We start from the raw sequence: 19,114 nt of genomic DNA on the forward strand, positions 1-19,114 counted from the left end.
CCAGATGGGCAGAGCATCCCCCCATAGGGGGCTTGCCCGGTGGACCCTGGTCAAGACGCATGCAGGAGTCTGTCTCTCTTCTTCCCCACCTCTCACTTAACACTAATAATAATAAAAGATCCAGAAACCAACTCTAGAAAGTTTCCAGAATGGGAAAAGTCTGGCTCCCTTGCCAGCTGCGAGGTTGGGGAAGTGAGCCCAGCCTCCAGAGCTCTGGTGTGGGAGCCAGTCTTCATTAGAACAAAGAAGAGCTGACCTGTGGTGGCGCAGTGGATAAAGCGTCGACCTGGAAATGCTGAGGTTGCCGGTTCGAAACCCTGGGCTTGCTTGGTCAAGGCACATATGGGAGTTGATGCTTCCTGCTCCTCCCCCCTTCTCTCTCTCTGTCTCTCTCTCCTCTCTCTCCCTCTCTCCTCTCTAAAAATAAATAAATAAAATTAAAAAAAAAAAAGAACAAAGAAGAGGAGGGGTTCTGAGAGACTACCTAATGGTGCTTTTCAAATTGTTTTTTATTCCAGAGAACCTGTGTCAACAGAATCTTACAGGGTCCCCCAGTAGATAGCAGAGACCAATGTATTGCAACGTGGTTGCAAAAAGCAGGAAGAGAAGAGTTAAGGGATCATAAGAGGAGCTGGAAAAGTTTCCGAAGCTGCGTCATAGGACCCTAGGCATGGCAGATGCACTTGGGAGACGACTGGCCCAGGACATCCAGAGCCTTTATGGATTGCTTGCTAACAACCATCAAGGTTTTTGGTCATGACCCAGTTTGTTCAAGGGCCTTGAGGTGAAATGGACTAGAACTAGTAACTGAAGATGATGATGACAAAGACGACTTCATCCACACCATGGTGAGGAAAGCAAGCCCTGGTCTGCTCTATACAACATTAAGATCTCAGTGGGTATCATTCTTACTAGAAAATATATTTTAAGCAATAATCAAGGCTCTCAGTGGTTGCCAGTTCCAACTTAGTCACATCTAGATTGACCTGAGCCAACAGGTTCTGGATGGCCCTTCAGAAAGAGGTGTCAGCAGCCTGATACTTCTACTGCTCTCGGGAAAGCCTCAAAATCCACGACTATTTACAGTCTGGTAGGAGCGTTTAGTAACGAATCCCTGGATGTTGGCTTTTATCTTTACTTAGGAATGGTTGTTACCATCTAGCTAAGTTTCTAACCTCAGACACCAGAAAGTGGTTATGAAATCAAGATAAGTAAGGAGAAAGAAGAATGGCTTTGAAGGCACCTCTGTCCTAGTGAAAGCCTTTGGGATCAGGATAGTTCAGAAGGTGAATTGGGCCTGACCAGGTGGTGGCGCAGTGGATAGGGCATTGGACTGCGATGCTGAGGACCCAGGTTCGAGACCCCGAGGTCGCCAGCTTGAGCGTGGGCTCATCTGGTTTGAGCAAAAAAGCTCACCAGCTTGGACCCAAGGTCACTGGCTCAAGCAAGGGGTTACTCAGTTTGCTGAAGGCCCGTGGTCAAGGCACATATGAGAAAGCAATCAATGAATAAGGTGTTGCAATGCACAACGAAAAACTAATGATTGATGCTTCTCATCTCTCCGTTCCTGTCTGTCTGTCCCTGTCTATCTCTCTCTCTGACTCTCTCTGTCTCTGTAAAAAAAAAAAAAAAAAGAAGGTGAATTGGCAAGTTTCCAGTGTCACAGCCATTTCAGAGACAAGGAAGGAGCATCTTGGGTGACATCAGCCTGAATTGACACAGTGACCAATAGTCCATCTTTTTATGATTGGCCTCATGCAAATCGTGTCAGATGTGTGTCTTCTCATGCATGACATTGCACTAGGTTTCAGATACTTAGTTGAGAGAGGCTGGGCCTGAGCTTTTTTTTTTTTTTTTTTTCTGTATTTTTTCTGAAGCTGGAAACAGGGAGAGACAGACAGAAAGACTCCCGCATGCGCCCGACCGGGATCCACCCGGCACGCCTACCAGGGGCCATGCTCTGCCCACTAGAGGGCGATGCTCTGCCCCTCCGGGGCGTCGCTCTGCCGCGACCAGAGCCACTCTGGGGCAGAGGCCAAGGAGCCATCCCCAGCGCCCGGGCCATCTTTGCTCCAATGGAGCCTTGGCTGCGGGAGGGGAAGAGAGAGACAGAGAGGAAGGAGGGGGCGGGGGTGGAGAAGCAAATGGGCGCTTCTCATATGTGCCCTGGCCGGGAATCGAACCCGGGTCCCCCACACGCCAGGCCGACCGGCCAGGGCCTGGGCCTGAGCTTTTCAGTAAATCCTTCTAAGGCTAGGGTCATGCCTTTTTTTAAGAGAGGACCACAACCTATTCATGTGCAGCTCACACTGCAGAGCCCTCCTCTCCCCGCTGCCCCTTTGCCTCTTCCAACTGGACACACAGATTTAATGTGCCGTGTGGTGGATTGGCTTCTTGAGAGCCCAACCTGTCCTGTGACCTCTCCTCTGGGTGGATGCTAGTTCTTTTGGGATGGATAAGCAATGGAGGACTGTGCAGGTGCCCTGCCCAGCCCCTTATTTCCCAACAGTGAAGCTACCTGTTTGGCTATGCTAATTTGCTTCTGAAGCAGGTGAACTCATTCCTGCTACTCTGGACAGTGAGCCTGCGCATCATGTGGAAAGTGGGGAATTGCCTTTGAACAAGCGCCTCAGAGAGCCCAGTTCCCTCTTTGAATAAGCTGACAGTATTTCTAGAGTTCCTCCTCTTCTTCAGTATAGCCCCATCAAACATTCTGTCTCAGCAGGAGCCAAGAAAAAAAAAAGTATCAAATGGAAAACAATTAAAAGTCTGTTTGGTTCCTGCATGCAGAATGTAACAATAAGCCACACTTTCTAAAGTGTCTTCCAAAGGAATGCTGTGATGTCAAGCTTCAAAGGAAAACTCTGGCCCCAGATCAAACTGGAAGCTATGACAATGCTCCACTAAACACCCCAAATAATTCATCTTTCACCCAGACAGGCATTTCTTGTGTACGAGGAAAAATGCCACCCATACCACATAATCTCAGCGACTTTCACTTCATTTCCACTTCCTCATTTTCTAATGAAGCATGATGGATGCAGCCTGTCACGATTTCTTGATGGATTGAATCTTAGCTGAAAGGTTTAAGCCTTCACAAGTTTGCCCCTGAAACACTTGAGAGAAAATTAAAGTCTCCTAAGTATGTTTGTGTTCTCAGGGTTTAAAAGGCTCTTGAGATTAGGTATTTACTCTCTTATACAGAGAAGAAATTCTCTCCTTAATCCACACCTAACCATTTCGGCAGCCAAGCATTTGAAATGAGCTGGAGTGAAGAGTCAAAACACATAACACTTCATAAGAAGTACTTTCAGTTAGGGCAGCTTCAAACAGCTTTATAAAGACATACTAAAATGCTCCAGTCATTCAGAGTCAGGAAGGGGTTGCCTCTTACCTGGGCTTCTTTCACTATCCCATTCTTTGTGCAGTTTCCATTCTGTGAGCTGTCGCTCTGTTTCTTGTGATTGTGAAGATTACCATTGCAGACAGCACCACCTCCAGAATTGGCCATTTGTGTGAAATGATGGAACCCAGTAGGTCTTCCTCTGATGGTTCTTGGCAAGCTTCAGTTTTGAAGTTGGTGAGGGGATGGCATAAAGCATTCGGGGCTGAGCCCTTGGCGGAATCCTACCAATCAGGCTTTTCCAGAAGAAGAGCAACAGTGTCTTTTGGGCAGATCTTTGAAATGAAACAAACAGTTACGCTTCCACCTCTCAACTCAGAATGTAACTTCCCGGCAACAAACTAGCTCCTGGAACTAGGAAGGAGATTGCCCATGTTGGCTCCTCTTGTGGGCTGAGGAAATCAGGAGACTGTAAAACCCAGTGGCAAACTCTGAGAGGGCGGGCTGGGAGGAGGAAACTCTTTTAAAGACACACACACATACACACACAGCAGCACACCCACATGGAGTCTTCTACACATAAACGAAGTTCCATCTGTCCTTCACCTTTCCTTCCTGCATCTAGTTACTTTTTTTTTTTTTTTGGTTGTATATCAGGGTCAAAGTCACTATTTTTTTTTCTTGCGAAAAACATTTAAAAGTGATTGCCAGAAGCTGGAGGAAGGAGAGAATAGGAAGTTACTGTTTAATGGACAGAGTTTTAACTGGAGCAGACAAAAATCCTTTGGCAATAGAGGGTGGTAATGGTTGTGCAATAATGTGAATGTACTTAACACCCTTAACTGTACACTTTAAAATAGTTAAAATGGTAAATGCATATTTTACCATAATACAAAAATGGCAAAAAAAAAAGAACATTCAGAACCCACCTAATGTTTAGCCTAATGTTAAAACTAATTATAAAATGAGCAGTATTAACTCATTAAGAATTCTAGGAGACAGAATATTTGGTTTCTTAACGTGACTGCATTACCTTTAGCATGTGACCTTGGAAAAGCCTTTTTTTTTCTCTTTATGCCTCACTTCCTCTACCTATAGAATGAGATAAAACATTTTTTGTGGGGCTCTAGCTGGATAGCTCAGTTGGTTAGAGCATTGTCTTAAGGCACAGAGGTTGCTGGTTCAATACCTGGTCAGAGCACATACAGGAACAGATCAACGTTCCTGTCTCTCTCTGTGTGTCTCTCTCTCTTCCTCTCTTGCTAAAATCAACTAATAAAAATTAAAAAAAAATTAAACAACAACAATAAAACATTTTTGTGGGCTAATGCCTGATGGAATAGTAGAAAAATAAGACACTGTATATGGCTTTGTTACTGACCCGGATGCTGTGAGGCAGATCGTGACTGCAGCCTTCCATTCCAAACACCTCTAGTTTACTGATTAACTCTTAAACTCTCAATGCACCATCACCGGAAGTATGTTTTCTCCTATCACTATTGAATGGCCTGGTAATGATATGGTGTGTTAGAGTGTCAATCAGTTAAAACCTGGTGAGTCCTTCCAAGCCCACTTTCATTGTTCTCCTGAATCAAGGCTTCTTTAACACAAGGCATTTATTGGGCAGTGGACAAAAATCAAACAAACAAAGAAAAAACAAAAATATAAAGACAGGCGTGGCTTTTTTTTTGTCAAAACCTGGTTTCCTGGTTCTTAGCTTTTCTTAACATAATTTGCATGTGAGGGTTGTCTTTTTTTTTTTTTTTTTTTTATTATCCCCTGCAGAGTTGAAGAAATAAGATCTTGGGTCAAATAATAGGATGAAGTTAATACCAAGTTAGTGTCTTTTGTATCTCACGTTCAGAATTTTTATAGTATCCCACCTAACCATGGCCATTAGGGCCGCATTAGTGTTTTATTGGCCTCTTGTCCGTGGTCATTACACCAGGAAGGAGCTAAACTTGTGTTGTTGGCTTATTTCCCTCTAGACTTGAGCAAAGGAGAGATGGAAAGGTAGGAGGGAGCAGGCACTGATGACTGTTGGCCTGACTGCATCAGCTAAAAAGACAAGTTAAAGACACTTGTTATTTTGACGAAGCTCTACTGACCTGTTAAATTATTTCTAAAATGAGATTTGGAGATGAAACTCAATTCTGAACATGAACTATAGTATTTCTATTTCTCCTTCTTTTCTTTTCTTCTTTCTTTTTCTCTTCCCTCTCTCCCTCTCTTGAGTTTTTCTTTTCTTTTTTATTTTTGTACTTTTCTGAAGCTGGAAATGGGGAGGCAGTCAGACAGACTCCCGCCTGCGCCTGACCGGGATCCACCCATCATGCCCACCAGGGGGCGATGCTCTGCCCATCTGGGGCGTTGCTCTGTTGCAACCAGAGCCACTCTAGCGCCTGGGGCAGAGGCCAAGGAGCTATCCCCAGCGCCCGGGCCAATTTTGCTCCAATGGAGCCTCGGCTGCGGGACAGGAAGAGAGAGACAGAGAGGAAGGAGAGGGGGAGGGGTGGAGAAGCAGATGGGCACCTCTCCTGTGTGCCCTGGCTGGGAATCGAACCCAGGACTTCCACACACCAGGCCGACGCTCTACCACTGAGCCAACCGGCCAGGGCCTTGAGTTTTTCTTGTTCACCTATTTTCTTGTTTTCTCTTCTTCTTTTTTTAATTTATTTCCTTTTTACAAGGGGACAAATACCATATATAAAAGAAATCTCAAAACAACTGAAATTTGCTTTACTTTTTTATATCCCAATTTGCCAAGGTTAGGGAATCACACATATTCTTACTCTTGAAACTTTTCTACTTGACATGCTGGATTATGTGGCTTGCTGTGTGCCCAGAGCCATCTGAAGACACCAACCATTCGGCCTCAAGTACTGAGGATATATATGCATAGTCATTGATGGCTTATTGTTTCATATCACTGCCAGTGAAAATAAGGATGAAAGCCTGTTTAAGTGAGTGGTAATTTTGAGTGTAAGAATGCTGATTGCTTATAGTCTGGATGTTTATGTCCCCATCAAAATTCATATGCTGAAATCCTAACTCCCAAGGCGATAATATTAGGAGGTAGGGTTGTTGGAAGGTAATTAAGTCATGAAGATGGAGTCCTCATGATGGGAATAGTGTGCTTATAAAAAGATGTCCAAGAAGCTCCCCTGTCTTCATCAGCCATGTGAGGTTATAGCAAAAAGATGTCCCTTCAGGAAGCAGGTCCTCACGAGACACCATATCTTCTGGTTCCTTGACTTTGGACTTCTCAACTTTCAGAACTGTGATGAATAAATTCTGTTGTTTATGAGCTATTCAGTTAATGGTATTTTGTTATATTGACCTGTACAGGCTAAGACATCAATCAACAGTAAAACATAGACTTAATAGTGAGTGTGATTTAGTGCAGGGATAGTCAACCTTTTTATACTTGCCGCCCACTTTTGTATCTCTGTTAGTAGTAAAATTTTCTAACCACCCACCAGTTCCACAGTAATGGTGATTTATAAAGTAGGGAAACAACTTTACTTTATAAAATTTATAAAGCAGAGTTACAGCAAGTTAAAGCATATAATAATAATTACTTACCAAGTACTTTATGTCAGATTTTCACTAAGTTTGGCAGAATAAACCTTTATAAAACAACTTACTATGGTTAAATCTATCTTTTTGTTTATACTTTGGTTGCTCTGCTACCGCCCACCATGAAAGCTGGAACGCCCACTATTGGGTGTAGGGACCAGGTTGACTACCACTGATTTAGTGTCTCTGAATAACTAAATGTATTTCAGATCAACCAGTAAACTCAATAAATGCTTGTATAACTATTGTATAGAAGGTTATTTACCAAGCCCTCCACTACAACAACGACAAGACAGAGGCAGTCTTGACCCTCAACAAAAGTAAGAGTTAGCAGCCGCTGCATATCTTCCACTCAAGGTCTCTCATTATTGAAGGTAAATATAAACCTGTCCTTCAGTGTATTAAGGACAAAGATAAAATTAGTTAACAATGACCTTGTTGTATTCCCTGAAGGAACATTTTTGTCCACACACCAGTTTCTAGGGGTAGGCAAGAAAAGAAAGTTTAGAGGCCTGGTAATGTGTTTGAAAAAGCACTGGGAACCATTTGAAGAAGGAAAGTTGACAGAAAAGGGAGGAAATGAGCAGACTCAATGGTTAGAAACTAGAAATCTATTTAGTGAATCAATCTTTACTAATATAATGGAGGGTAATGATGACACAAAAACTAAAGTTCCAACAAGTTTAGTGACCTTTTTGAAGCTACAAGAATATGTGGCAGAAGTAGGTCCCAAATGCTAGGCTTCTGTGTCCAGAGCAAGTCCCCTTTCCCTAATACATATCTGCCCTGAAGCTGTTGTCCCTGATCAAGAAGACAACAGAAACTGTTAGAACTTCGGAAGTTTCATTGAATAGGCCAAAACACAAATAAAAATAGTTTATTTTGCCTTTCTGATTCTTTAAAATGCTGTCATCTGTTAAATAGAGGCAAAGATCTAATGACATCTTAATATCTAATAGGATTTGATAGTCTGTAATTACTTTACAGGGAAGTATTTAAATTTTCTAAAACATTTTGACTGGAAATTTTTCAGTGTAGATATAATATGGCACAAAATCTTTCTTATCAATAGGTTGTAAACACAATAACATAGAAGGCCAGATACCAACATTATGTCAGATGTCAGGGTTTTTTTTTTTCTTTCTTTCTTTCTTTCTTTCTTTCTTTCAAAACATGGCCTAATGGAATGTCAATGTTATTTTAAGTTAGAAACACAGGTTATCAATGACTCTATCCCAAGGTCAGCAACAATGGAATATTTTTGCTTTTCTTCCAGAGAGTAGTGTTCATGCAATTTCTTGTAATAGCAGCTACCTTCAGAATGCCCCGGAGCAAAAAACAGGTTTACATCCTTCCTACAGATGTCATAACTCTTTGCCTATGATACTAAACATCTACAAAAAAAAAGTCTAGAATTCAGATTCTCTAAATACAGAGCTGGGTACTTCTAAGCAGTACACAAGGTCCTGGCTGGTTGGCTCAATGGATAGAGTGTTGACTCAGCATGCAATCGTCCTGGGTTCAATTCCCAGTCAGGGCACACAGGAAAAGCAGCCATCTGCTTCTCTCCTTTTCTCTCTTCTTTTTCTCTCCCTCAGGCACTGAGGATAGCTTGGTTGATTGGAGCACTGGCCCCAGACGGTGGTTGTCCAGTGGGTCCTGCTATGTAGGAGTGCACGAGGCAATCTGTCTATCTCCTTTCTTCTCACTTTATAAAAAAAGTACTCAAGAAGCACTCTCTTACCCTACCCTGGCTCCAGACACTTGTAGGGTAATCCTATCCTGGGATGACATGACCCTGGATGTAAGTTTGGAAGTGATTCGAGTATTTTGGGATGGAAAAATTTTCTAAGTTTCCAAGGGGCTTGTGGCTGGGCCTTTCTGATAACAACAATAAGAATTTCTGTATTGTAGATTCTAGATGACAAGCATTGAGTTGGCTGAGGGCTGGATCTCTCTAAACCCAGTACTCATAAAGATAGCATACACCAAGCCCACAATTCAGCTGTGCAAATAAATAACTTATTTAGAACATAACTTTTTAATTTTGAAGAAACACTTCCTCCTTTCCATCAGGTGGCCTAGGTATGGGGTACTTGTTATGGAATCAGGTTACTGTGGAGTTTGGAGGATGACAACGTCTTTGGTCATTGACGTGTGCTACAGAGTATCTTTTCATGTGCTCTTCTGCCTTTTCAGTGCTAGTGGATTTCTCTATGCTCTCCTTGTGCCATGTGGGGAAGCTTCTGCTCGTATCATTTCCCTTCTGATTTCCTTCTTCCCAACCTGGAAGCGTCTATTTCTAGTCCTGAGAACAGTTCTCTTCAACAAACCTAGGCTGTCATGTGTGTCTCCTGTTTTCCTCTAAGGTTTTCACTTGTGGAACATAGAAGTCCAGGGAAGGTTATTTGTATTTTGCACTCCTTCTTGGTTTAATTAGAACAGAACAACATAACACCTAGTATAAGGAGTCCAGAATAGATTCACAATGCCTATCAGTTACTATATTAGAATAATATTCTACAACAGTAACTCACCTCCATCCTTACAAAATATAACACATAATACGAAAGAAGAATCAAATGCATTGGCCCATGATAGCATTTGAAATGAATGTGTATGAGATTAGACATTTCACATTGTTGCAATTCAACTACACATACACATACACAGGCACATACACATACACTGAGTTTATACTGTGGATAATGTTGTAAGATACAATTGCCCAAGACTTGGAAATGGGCAAGAAAAATGGCAAAGTGCCTTTCTGTGGAGGGTAGCACATAGTCTAGTGAAATCTCAGGAGTCATCTGATTTTATAAGTGTGTGCCCTTTGACTGCTATTTTACAATTCTGCTCGGATAGAAGTTAATGTGCAGAGAACTAATAGCAATGCTAATGATCTTCTTTATGGGGGTGGAAGGATTGAGCAAGAAAAAGGATAAAAGAAAAAGCACCTCATGGACACAGACCATAGTGTGGGGAGTGATGGGAAGGGAGGAGGTGGAAGAGGGATATATGGTGATAGACAAAGACTTGACTTGGATGGGGGGTGAACACACAATATAGTGTACAGAGATGTGTTGTAGAATAGGGTACCTGAAACCGGTATAATTTTATTAACCAGTGTCATCCTAGTAAATTCAATTAAAAATGCAAATTAAATTTGACTGGTAGAGATACAATTGGTTTCTGCCAATTTGAAAAGATAACCTCAAACATTATAGTGCATTACCTTAATGGACACCCCTCAGTGGTTTTATATATTAGAAAATTTATCTCTGCAACCCTGTCTTTTTTCTATGTATCTATTTATATCTGTCTATATTTATCTGTTCTCAAATTTTCCTTTGACCCAGTCTCAATATATTATTGATTAATAAGTTAAATATAAATTTTGATTTTTTTACTTTATATTTGTCTGAAAGTTATATTTTACTTTTTGAAAACTATGCTTTTTAGTTTGTAGAATAAGCTGTTTCTTTGGTATTTAAATGGCCTCTAATCCTCTTCTTGCTCCATCAACAATAATCTAAATAGTTTCTCAGGCTTTTTCCAAATTCTATTTAGTCTTCTCAATAATTTCCACAATAACAGGCAATAAAATTTCCATTTTGAACATTTAAAACTGAGGCTCAAAGAATGATTGTTTAATTGTAGGTCCCAGATAATTAGAGTACTCTGCAATATAGCTTGAGTTTTCAGTAATTTTTGACTTTGCTTCAAACCCTTTCCCCTGTGTTATGCTGAACCATTTTAAAGTAAAAATTGCTCAGTACTGCACAATTCTCCTTTAAAATGAAAAGTATTAGAAGACCCGATGGTTCTCATTTTAAGCCTTTTTAAGAAAAAGCAAACTGTTATCTTGGGGATGCTTCAATTTAAAGGAACATTTGGTAAGGAATCAAAACTGGTCAGCCAATTAACTTCAGGATTCCTACTTTACAGAGGGTGGTGGCCTGTGGGAGATTGGATAATAGCTGTCACTCACATCAAGGAGTATATGGTATTTAAGTGACTAATATTCAACAGTCTTGTTGTGAAGGCAAAGCATAGGCATGTTACATTTTAAAATATCCATAAAATTAAAAAAATCTAAGCAGTAATTTTCAGAAAAGAAATGAATGAGATATCACAACCAATTAGTAATGGGTGATCAAAAGAATTATTCTCCTTTATGGAATTAAAAAAACACACAAAAAATCATGTTTTATATCAGGTTCAAAATTCAGTCCATCTTGATGGTTTTTCTTGTTCTCTCCTCTGCACAACACGGGAAAGGTGAGATTCAAAGTTGAATGGCATCAGTACTAGGGTACTTATAATGTCTATAAGAATTCACACTTATTCAGGCTGGCTTGTCTTCATTGATTTTTTTCCCTCTGCTCTGAACTCATGATTTATGATATTTTGTGGAGATGCTATAAACATTTTTCTTTGAATTTCCAGGCAGAAAATACAGGTTTTGGCAAAAGTAGGTTTACAGTTGTTCATATGGAAAATAATACAATAATAAATGACAATACAAGAATAAACTGTGTTTCGCATACCCAGCACTGTAAACCTACTTTTGCCCCACTCTGTCAAATGACGTATAGAAGGACCAGCTATCTAATTTGCAGGCCTGATACAGAATGAAAACGTAGAGACTTTGTTCAAACAAGATGCAGAACATAACCAGCACTCTAGAGTCTAGCTTGTATTTCCTCCAGTCATAACTTTCTCAAGAATAGCCATCATTCTGACTTCTAATAGCATGGATTAGCATGGCCTCTTTTTGACTTTATATCAATAGAATCATGTAGAATATACTTTCTGTGTGTGTGAGAGTGAGTCTGGCTTCTTTTGCTCAACATGATGATTGTGAGATTTTTCCATATGCTTGCCTATAATTATAATTAGTTCATTCTTATTGCTGGATAACATTCATTGTTATAGATTCTTAAAATTGTTAGCACTAGTATCATAGTAAGGTTCATTTTCCTCCAGAATTTACCTCTGACATGAGCACACATAGACATACCTCCAGACACACACACACACACACACACACACACACACACACACACACACACACACATTATGATGATTCAGTCTACTCTGAATGGAAGTACGGAAGGGAAGGTTGCCCACTACTGGGTTTTGATTTTTATATAGGTTGTTTGTTGCTCAGAAACTAGATGTGTTCAATCTCCCTAAGATATTGCTTGACACATTTAGTCACATTGTCTTCCCTTCCAAATGGCTACAAGTTTTTCTTTCTGTGAGTAAGCTAGTGCAGGAAACTTTAGCTGGAGACATGACAAATCTGTATTTAACCTGTTTGTCCAGTTCTGGGAACCTGACCATTTTTCTTCACTCCATTGCCTATTAGTTGGTTTTTAGATATCATCATGTTAGTATGATGATGAGTATGAGAGAATCACACATATATAATGACTTATAGGAAAATTCACACAAACAGACTGCAAAGAAGATATATATCAATTACACCTTGGCTTGTTTTGAATGCAGGAGTATGCCATCAAATATTTTATTCTTCTTTTGAAGTTGCCAAGACTAATTTTTATTATTTTTAATTAAATTATTTATATATAATTTATTTACCACACAATTTACTACTTTAAAGAATACAATTCATAGTTTTCATTATACTCACAGAGTTGTGTAGTCATTACCCCAATCAATTTTGGAGTTTCATTACCCTAAGAGGAAACTACATACTCACTGACAGTTACTCCTTATTTACTCCCAGTTTTTCCCTCTGTCCTTCTCCCTCCCCATTTGCCCCTAGCTAGAGAGCCAATACTCTACACCTCCCCAATGTTCTAACATTGTACATTTTTTGAACATTTTCTATCAGTGGAATCATACACTTTATGTTCTTTTGTTAGTGGTTTCTTTCACTACTTCATTTCTTTTTATGGCCGAATAATTTATCTACTGTATAGATACAGCACATTTTGTTTATCGATTCATCAACTGATGGCTATGGAGCTTGTCTCTACTTTTTGGTTCTTATGAATGATGCTTTTATGAACATTTGTGTACAGGTTTTTATGTGGAAATAAGTTTTTATTTTTGGGGGGTATGTGCATAGGAATCTCTGGGCTATATATTAATTTTCTGTTTAGCATTGTAGAAACTACCAGACTGTTTTCCAAAGTGCCTGCATCAGTTTACATTGCAAACAACAATGAATGAGGGTCCCAATTTCTGCATATCCTCATTAATTCTTCCAATCATCTGGTTTTTTTTATTGTAACTATTTTAGTAGGTATGAGGTAGTATCTTATTGTGGTTTTGATTTTCATTTCCCTAATGGCTAATAATATCGCACATCTTTTCTTGTGCTAATTGATCATGTCTATGTCTTCTTTGAAGAAATGTTTATTCAAATCTTTTGCCATTTTTTATGTGTTTTTTATTCATTTTTTTATTAGATAGAGAGAGGAAAGAGAGAGAGAGAGGGAAAAAAGAGTTAGAGAGAACAGGGGGAGAAGCAGAAAGCATCAACTCCCATATGTGCCTTGACCAGGCAAGCCCGGGGTTTCAAACTGGTGACCTGAGAATTCCAGGTTGACGCTTTATCCATTGTGCCACCACAGGTCAGGCCTCTTTTGCCATTTTTAAACTGTGCTGTCTTTTTATTATTAAGTTTTAGGAATTCTTTAGATATTCTAGATTCAAGTATTATGTTATATATAAATGATTTGCAAATATTTTTTCCTGTTTTGTAAGTTGTCTTTTTACTTTCTTTTTTGTGTGTATGGGGGAGGGGTGTTGGTTTTTTTCAATTAAAGCTGACATACAATATTATATTCATTTCAGGTGTACAACCCAGTGTTTAGACATTATATAACTAAGTGATCACCCTGATTAATCTGATACCCCTCTGACACTATACATAGTTATTTCAATAGTATTGATTATATTCCCTATGCTGCAATATACGTCCCTGTCTTTTCACTTTCTTGATGGTATCCATTGAAGCACAAAAGTTTTTAACTTTGATGAAGTCTAATTTATCTGTTTTTCTTTCTCACTTGTGCTTTTGGTGCCATTGCACTTATTCTTATGTAAGATTTCAAAGCATTTTTGAGTTATTAATGTTTAAAAATTAATTGTATTCTTTTCCTGGAACTTAATATGTTTACTATAATTTTAGGGAAGAATTTCTAACATCAAAGCAGTCAATGATTTTTTTTATGTTTCGAGGAGTTTGGGATTCCCACTGGTTACCTAGAGCTAGTTTAAATTAAAAAAATCTTAATGGCTTTTTTTTTCTAACAAGGGAAATAAGGATGCCCAGGAGATGAATGACCCTGGCATCAACCACAGGATAAAAATGGTAGCTGATTGGCATGTGGTTATCTTAGCAACCAAGATGAGAAGATCCGAAGGCAGCAAGTTTCAACCTTTTACATCTCATGGCACACATAAACTAATTACCAAAATTCCACAGCACACCAAAAAAATTTATCATTTTTACCTATCTGACAAAAAAAGGTATAATTTTGACTGACTTACAAAAAATAATAAGAATTACCATTTTTGCTCCAAAGTCACTTTTTACAAAAGCAGGTGCCATAATTGTATATAAAGATTTATGGTACCAAGAATTAACCAATCAAATGCCACTTCATTATGCAACGTGACCAATAAGATGCAACCCTACTATTTGACTTGTATTTATGGTTCAAGACAAGGTATTCACACTAGACTGTTATTGCTGTGTTGGCTGTTGTCATTTTTTTTTTAATTTGACAATCTAAGGGAAAAGAGGCCAGTGCCCCTAACTAGTCAGATATGGCATGTTTTAAAAATTCTTGCAAAACACGGGTTAAAAATCACTGATCTAAGGTAATCAGTCTAGTAATACATACTTACTGATTCTGGCCCCAGGCTGATCAAAGCAGTGTAGGAAGCTGATAAGCAGGATGAGCTCTGTTCTCTTTAGGATGCTATAAACTAGATGTAAGATATATAGCAAACACAGGAAGCAATCTACTTAATGTTCAGAGTATCTAGTCTAGCACTCTTCAAGTAAGTTCTCAATAAATATGACTGTAATTAACTAAAAGATAACATAGAACTGGACTAAGTTATGTGGTAGGGGCTATAATCATCATGTGACCTGGGTAGCCGCTTCACTTTTCTGAGATTCTGTTTACTCATCTGTAAATGAGGGCAATAATAACGCTTAGCTCAAAGGGTTTTAAGGAAGGACAAAGGAGACCTTGGCTGTGCAAATGTGCATGTAACTGCTAAGACTCACAGGAGCAGAGGCAACAGGGAGAAGTGGCTCAGATATAGACTTCGGAATTAAACAGAACTGGGTGCACATTTAGTATCTGTGTGCTCATGGATTCATTTGTAAAACCTACTTTATAAGATTTTTGTGGGGAATGTTTTAAATGAGATAATACACACACACACACACAAACAATTGAACACAAGAGGATCTTTCAGGTAAAGGAGGTGACAGGTGCAGAACATAAAAGTACATATTTTTTCCAGGGTGAAAGTATGTGTTGGGAGGTAACAAAAGAGCAGCAGCGCTGAAACACCTTGGGAAAAGACTAAAGACAGAATCAGAGAACTGAAACCAGTCCCTCTGGGAGTCTGCTGAAGGACTTGACTCAACAGTGACTTTGTCTGGTGCTTGTCTCAGACAGAAAGCAACCTGCTACAGTGGGAAAAGCCCTGTTACAGTACACTGGAGACCTGCGTTTGATTGTAGTTCTGCCATTAGTTAGTTAGCTGAGTGCCTCAGATCAGTCATTTCACCTCTCTGTGCATCCTCATAGGTAAGTTCCTCAAAGCTCATTTTTATAAACAGTAAGCTCCAAGCTGATAGATCTGGTTTTCTTAGTGTGCCAAAGTTAGACTGTTGTCACAGTTTAGAAAACAAGGATTGTTTGGTCATCTGGGACTTGAAGCAATTTTCTAATATCCACAGACTTGGTGTTTTGAAACATCTGATGGTTTGTAGCAAAATATATGAGTGTATACAGATTTCCAATTCCAATTTAGAGTGGTGTTTGGCAGAATATTCCAGATTGTTCCTATGTCTCTGCACTGTGACAGACATTTTCTTGAAATCTCCAAAATGCAGTTCTTGAACATTTACTGATGTATAATATACTAGAGAAAAATGCTGAAATCCTAAGCGCCTTGCTCTCTTGGTTTTCACAAACTGAACTCATCTGACTAATCAGTTTCCAAATCAAGAAACAGAAGACAACCAGGGATGTGGAATCCCACTAGCTCTCTCTTCTAGTCATTGCCTCCCCCAAAGATAACCACTGCTTATAATATCAAAGAATAGTTTTAAAATGTAAAAATAAACAAACCCTCATCAACTCATTAAAAATAAGACTGCTGGGTTTTTATTTAGAGATCTTTAAATTTTACTCAGAAATTTAATCCTTTGCTTATGCCTGCATAAATTATTTTCCATACTTTTGGAAAATAATTTGGTAATATGTTTCCAGATCTGTTAAACATTTATTCTATTCTGTTCTTGGTAATTTATTCAAAGTAAATCTGCTTTAAAAAAGATGATTTTATATTTTGAATACTTTTATAGTTATCTGTAATTATTAAGCCACAAAGTAACTCAGACATTCAATAATAAATGAATCATTAATTAATTTATAGATACTAATGATGGAACATTAAGTAGCTGTTAAATGGAAGACTCCATAACAACAGGGAAAATACTTATCTTGAAATGTCTAGTAGAAATACAAAGTGCCAAACTGCATGATACTATTAGATCCATATCTTTATAAAACTCAAATGCATTTGGACAAGAACTGGAAAATATTTATGGAGGGATTTTTTTCTATATCTGTTATGTTGTAAAAAATGTTACTGTAATAAAAATATGAGACTTACTTTAAGTTGGTGAAATATTGTCTCCCCTTCCTTTGTTTATTTATAACAGGCCAGGGCAGAAAGTTGAGCCACCATCCAGTTGTAGCTGATGGCGTTTCCCAGTTTTCAACCCTGATCATGTCCTCCAAACTTACTTTATTGAAGAGCAGAATCCCTTCAGCCTTGTCCTAAGGAGCCACCTGCTTTGTGAGGACAGGTGGGATAAGAGCTCTTAATTATCCAGCAAGTATAGTGGCAGAGCCATGAAGAGACCAGAGGAAACACTTTTAGAATGCTTAGAAATTGGGTGTCTAGTCCCCAGGGTCTATCACAAGCAATGTTCCTGAGTTTTACATGTACCCTTTGCCAAAAGATCTTCTGATCAAGAACCTGGTGCAACTAACCAAGTGGGCTGATGGGCCACTGTTGATGCTCCAGAGAAATTATTACCTATGGGCACAAATTTGGTTAATTTTTTTCTTTACCTACATTTCTTTTCCAGCATTTATATTCAGATAAGAAAACTTCAACAAGTGATTTTTACCTCTTTGTCCCCCAAAGCACAGAGCTCAAATTTCTATTATGTATTATGCAGAATTATAAAGTGACTGAATTACAGAAAAAGAGAAGATACTGCTTCAGATCTCAGGGAATTTTCACCATAAACCTCTTGTTTCACCAAATATCCCACAAAGACTGTCCTTAACAAATGATAAGGCTTAATTTCCAAAGTCTATAATTGACTTTGGAATTCAGCATTACAATGTTTTAGGTTATAAAAGTGTGTTATCCTAAAAGGGCCCATACCTACTTTTTTTCCCCCATTGTTGTAAGAATAGATCTACTCTCTTAACAAATTTTTAAATGTATGTACCATATTATTAACTATAAGGACAATGTTATGTAGCATATCACTAAAAGTTATTATTTCCACTCTAATCTCTATTATTTCCTTTCTTCTACTTCCTCTGGGGTTTATTTGTTGTTCATTTTCTAGTTCTTTTAGGTGCAAGATTAGGTTGTTTACTTGAGCTTTTTATTGCTTCTTAAGGTATGCCTTTAATGCTATGAACATCCGATTTAGGACTGCTTTAGCTGTGTCCCACAGATTTTGGATTGTTGTATGTACATTTGTTTCAAAGAATTTTTTTAATTTTTCCCTTGATCTCATTGTTAACCCATTCATTATTCAATAATATGCTATTTAACCTCCAAGTGTTTGAATGTTTTTCAGTTTTTCTATTGTAGTTGATTTCTAGTTTCATGCCATTGTGATCAGAGAAGATGTTTGATATGATTTAAATCTTCTTAAAGTTATTGAAAGTTGTTTTTGGTCTGAACATGTGGTCTATCCTAGAAATTGTACCATGAGCACTTGAAAAAAATGTATATTCTGCTGCTTTGGGACGAAAGGTTCTGAAGATATCAATTAAATTCAGTTCATCTAGTGTGTCATTTAAGGCTGCTGTTTCTTTGTTAATTTTCTTTTTTTTTTTTTTTTTTTTTTTTGTATTTTTCTGAAGCTGGAAATGGAGAGAGATAGTCAAGACTCCTGCATGCGCCCGACCGGGATCCACCCGGCACGCCCACCAGAGGCGACGCTCTGCCCACCAGGGGGCGATGCTCTGCCCCTCCAGGGCGTCGCTCTGCTGTGACCAGAGCCACTCTAGCACCTGGGGCAGAGGCCAAGGAGCCATCCCCAGTGCCCGGGCCATCTTTGCTCCAATGGAGCCTTGGCTGCGGGAGGGGAAGAGAGAGACAGAGAGGAAGGAGGGGGGGTGGAGAAGCAAATGGGCGCTTCTCCTATGTGCCCTGGCCGGGAATCAAACCCGGGTCCCCCGCACACCAGGCCGATGCTCTACCGCTGAGCCAACCAGCCAGGGCTCTTTGTTAATTTTCTGTCTGGAGAATCTATCTATTGATATTAATGGGATATTAAAATCTCCTACTATTATCATACTGCTTTTGATCTTGACCTTTATGTCTACAATATAGGTGCTCCTATGTTGTGTGCATAAATATTTACAATGGTTATATCCTCCTGTTGGATAGCTCCCTTTATCATTATGTAGTGACCTCCTTTATCTCTTACTATAGTCTTTGTTTTAAAGTCTATTTTGTTTGATATAAGTATTGCTACCCCAGCTTTTTTCATTTCTGTTTGCATGAAATATTTTTTTCCATTCTTTTACCTTCAGTCTATGTGCATCTTTTGTTTTAAGGTGTGTCTCTTGTAGACAGCATATGTATGGGTTCTGTTCTCTTATCCACACAGCTACCCTATGTCTTTTGATTGGATCATTTAAT

The 19,114-nt window shown here is 39.0% G+C and overlaps 1 protein-coding gene across 1 annotated transcript in view; it reads right to left on the bottom strand.

The window, feature by feature from the left end:
- SPTLC3 (serine palmitoyltransferase long chain base subunit 3) overlaps positions 1-3,944 on the bottom strand; it is a 158,504-nt gene extending 154,560 nt beyond the window's left edge. Inside the window, exon 1 of the mRNA XM_066387135.1 lies at positions 3,395-3,944. Within this exon, the coding sequence (XP_066243232.1) occupies positions 3,395-3,511 (117 nt within the window). The 5' untranslated portion in view covers positions 3,512-3,944. The remainder of the gene's footprint in view (positions 1-3,394) is intronic.
- Between the last annotated feature and the right edge of the window lie 15,170 nt (positions 3,945-19,114).

The sequence above is a fragment of the Saccopteryx leptura genome, chromosome 5 (genome assembly GCF_036850995.1).
Source record: "Saccopteryx leptura isolate mSacLep1 chromosome 5, mSacLep1_pri_phased_curated, whole genome shotgun sequence".
NCBI classification, from domain to species: Eukaryota; Metazoa; Chordata; class Mammalia; order Chiroptera; family Emballonuridae; genus Saccopteryx; species Saccopteryx leptura.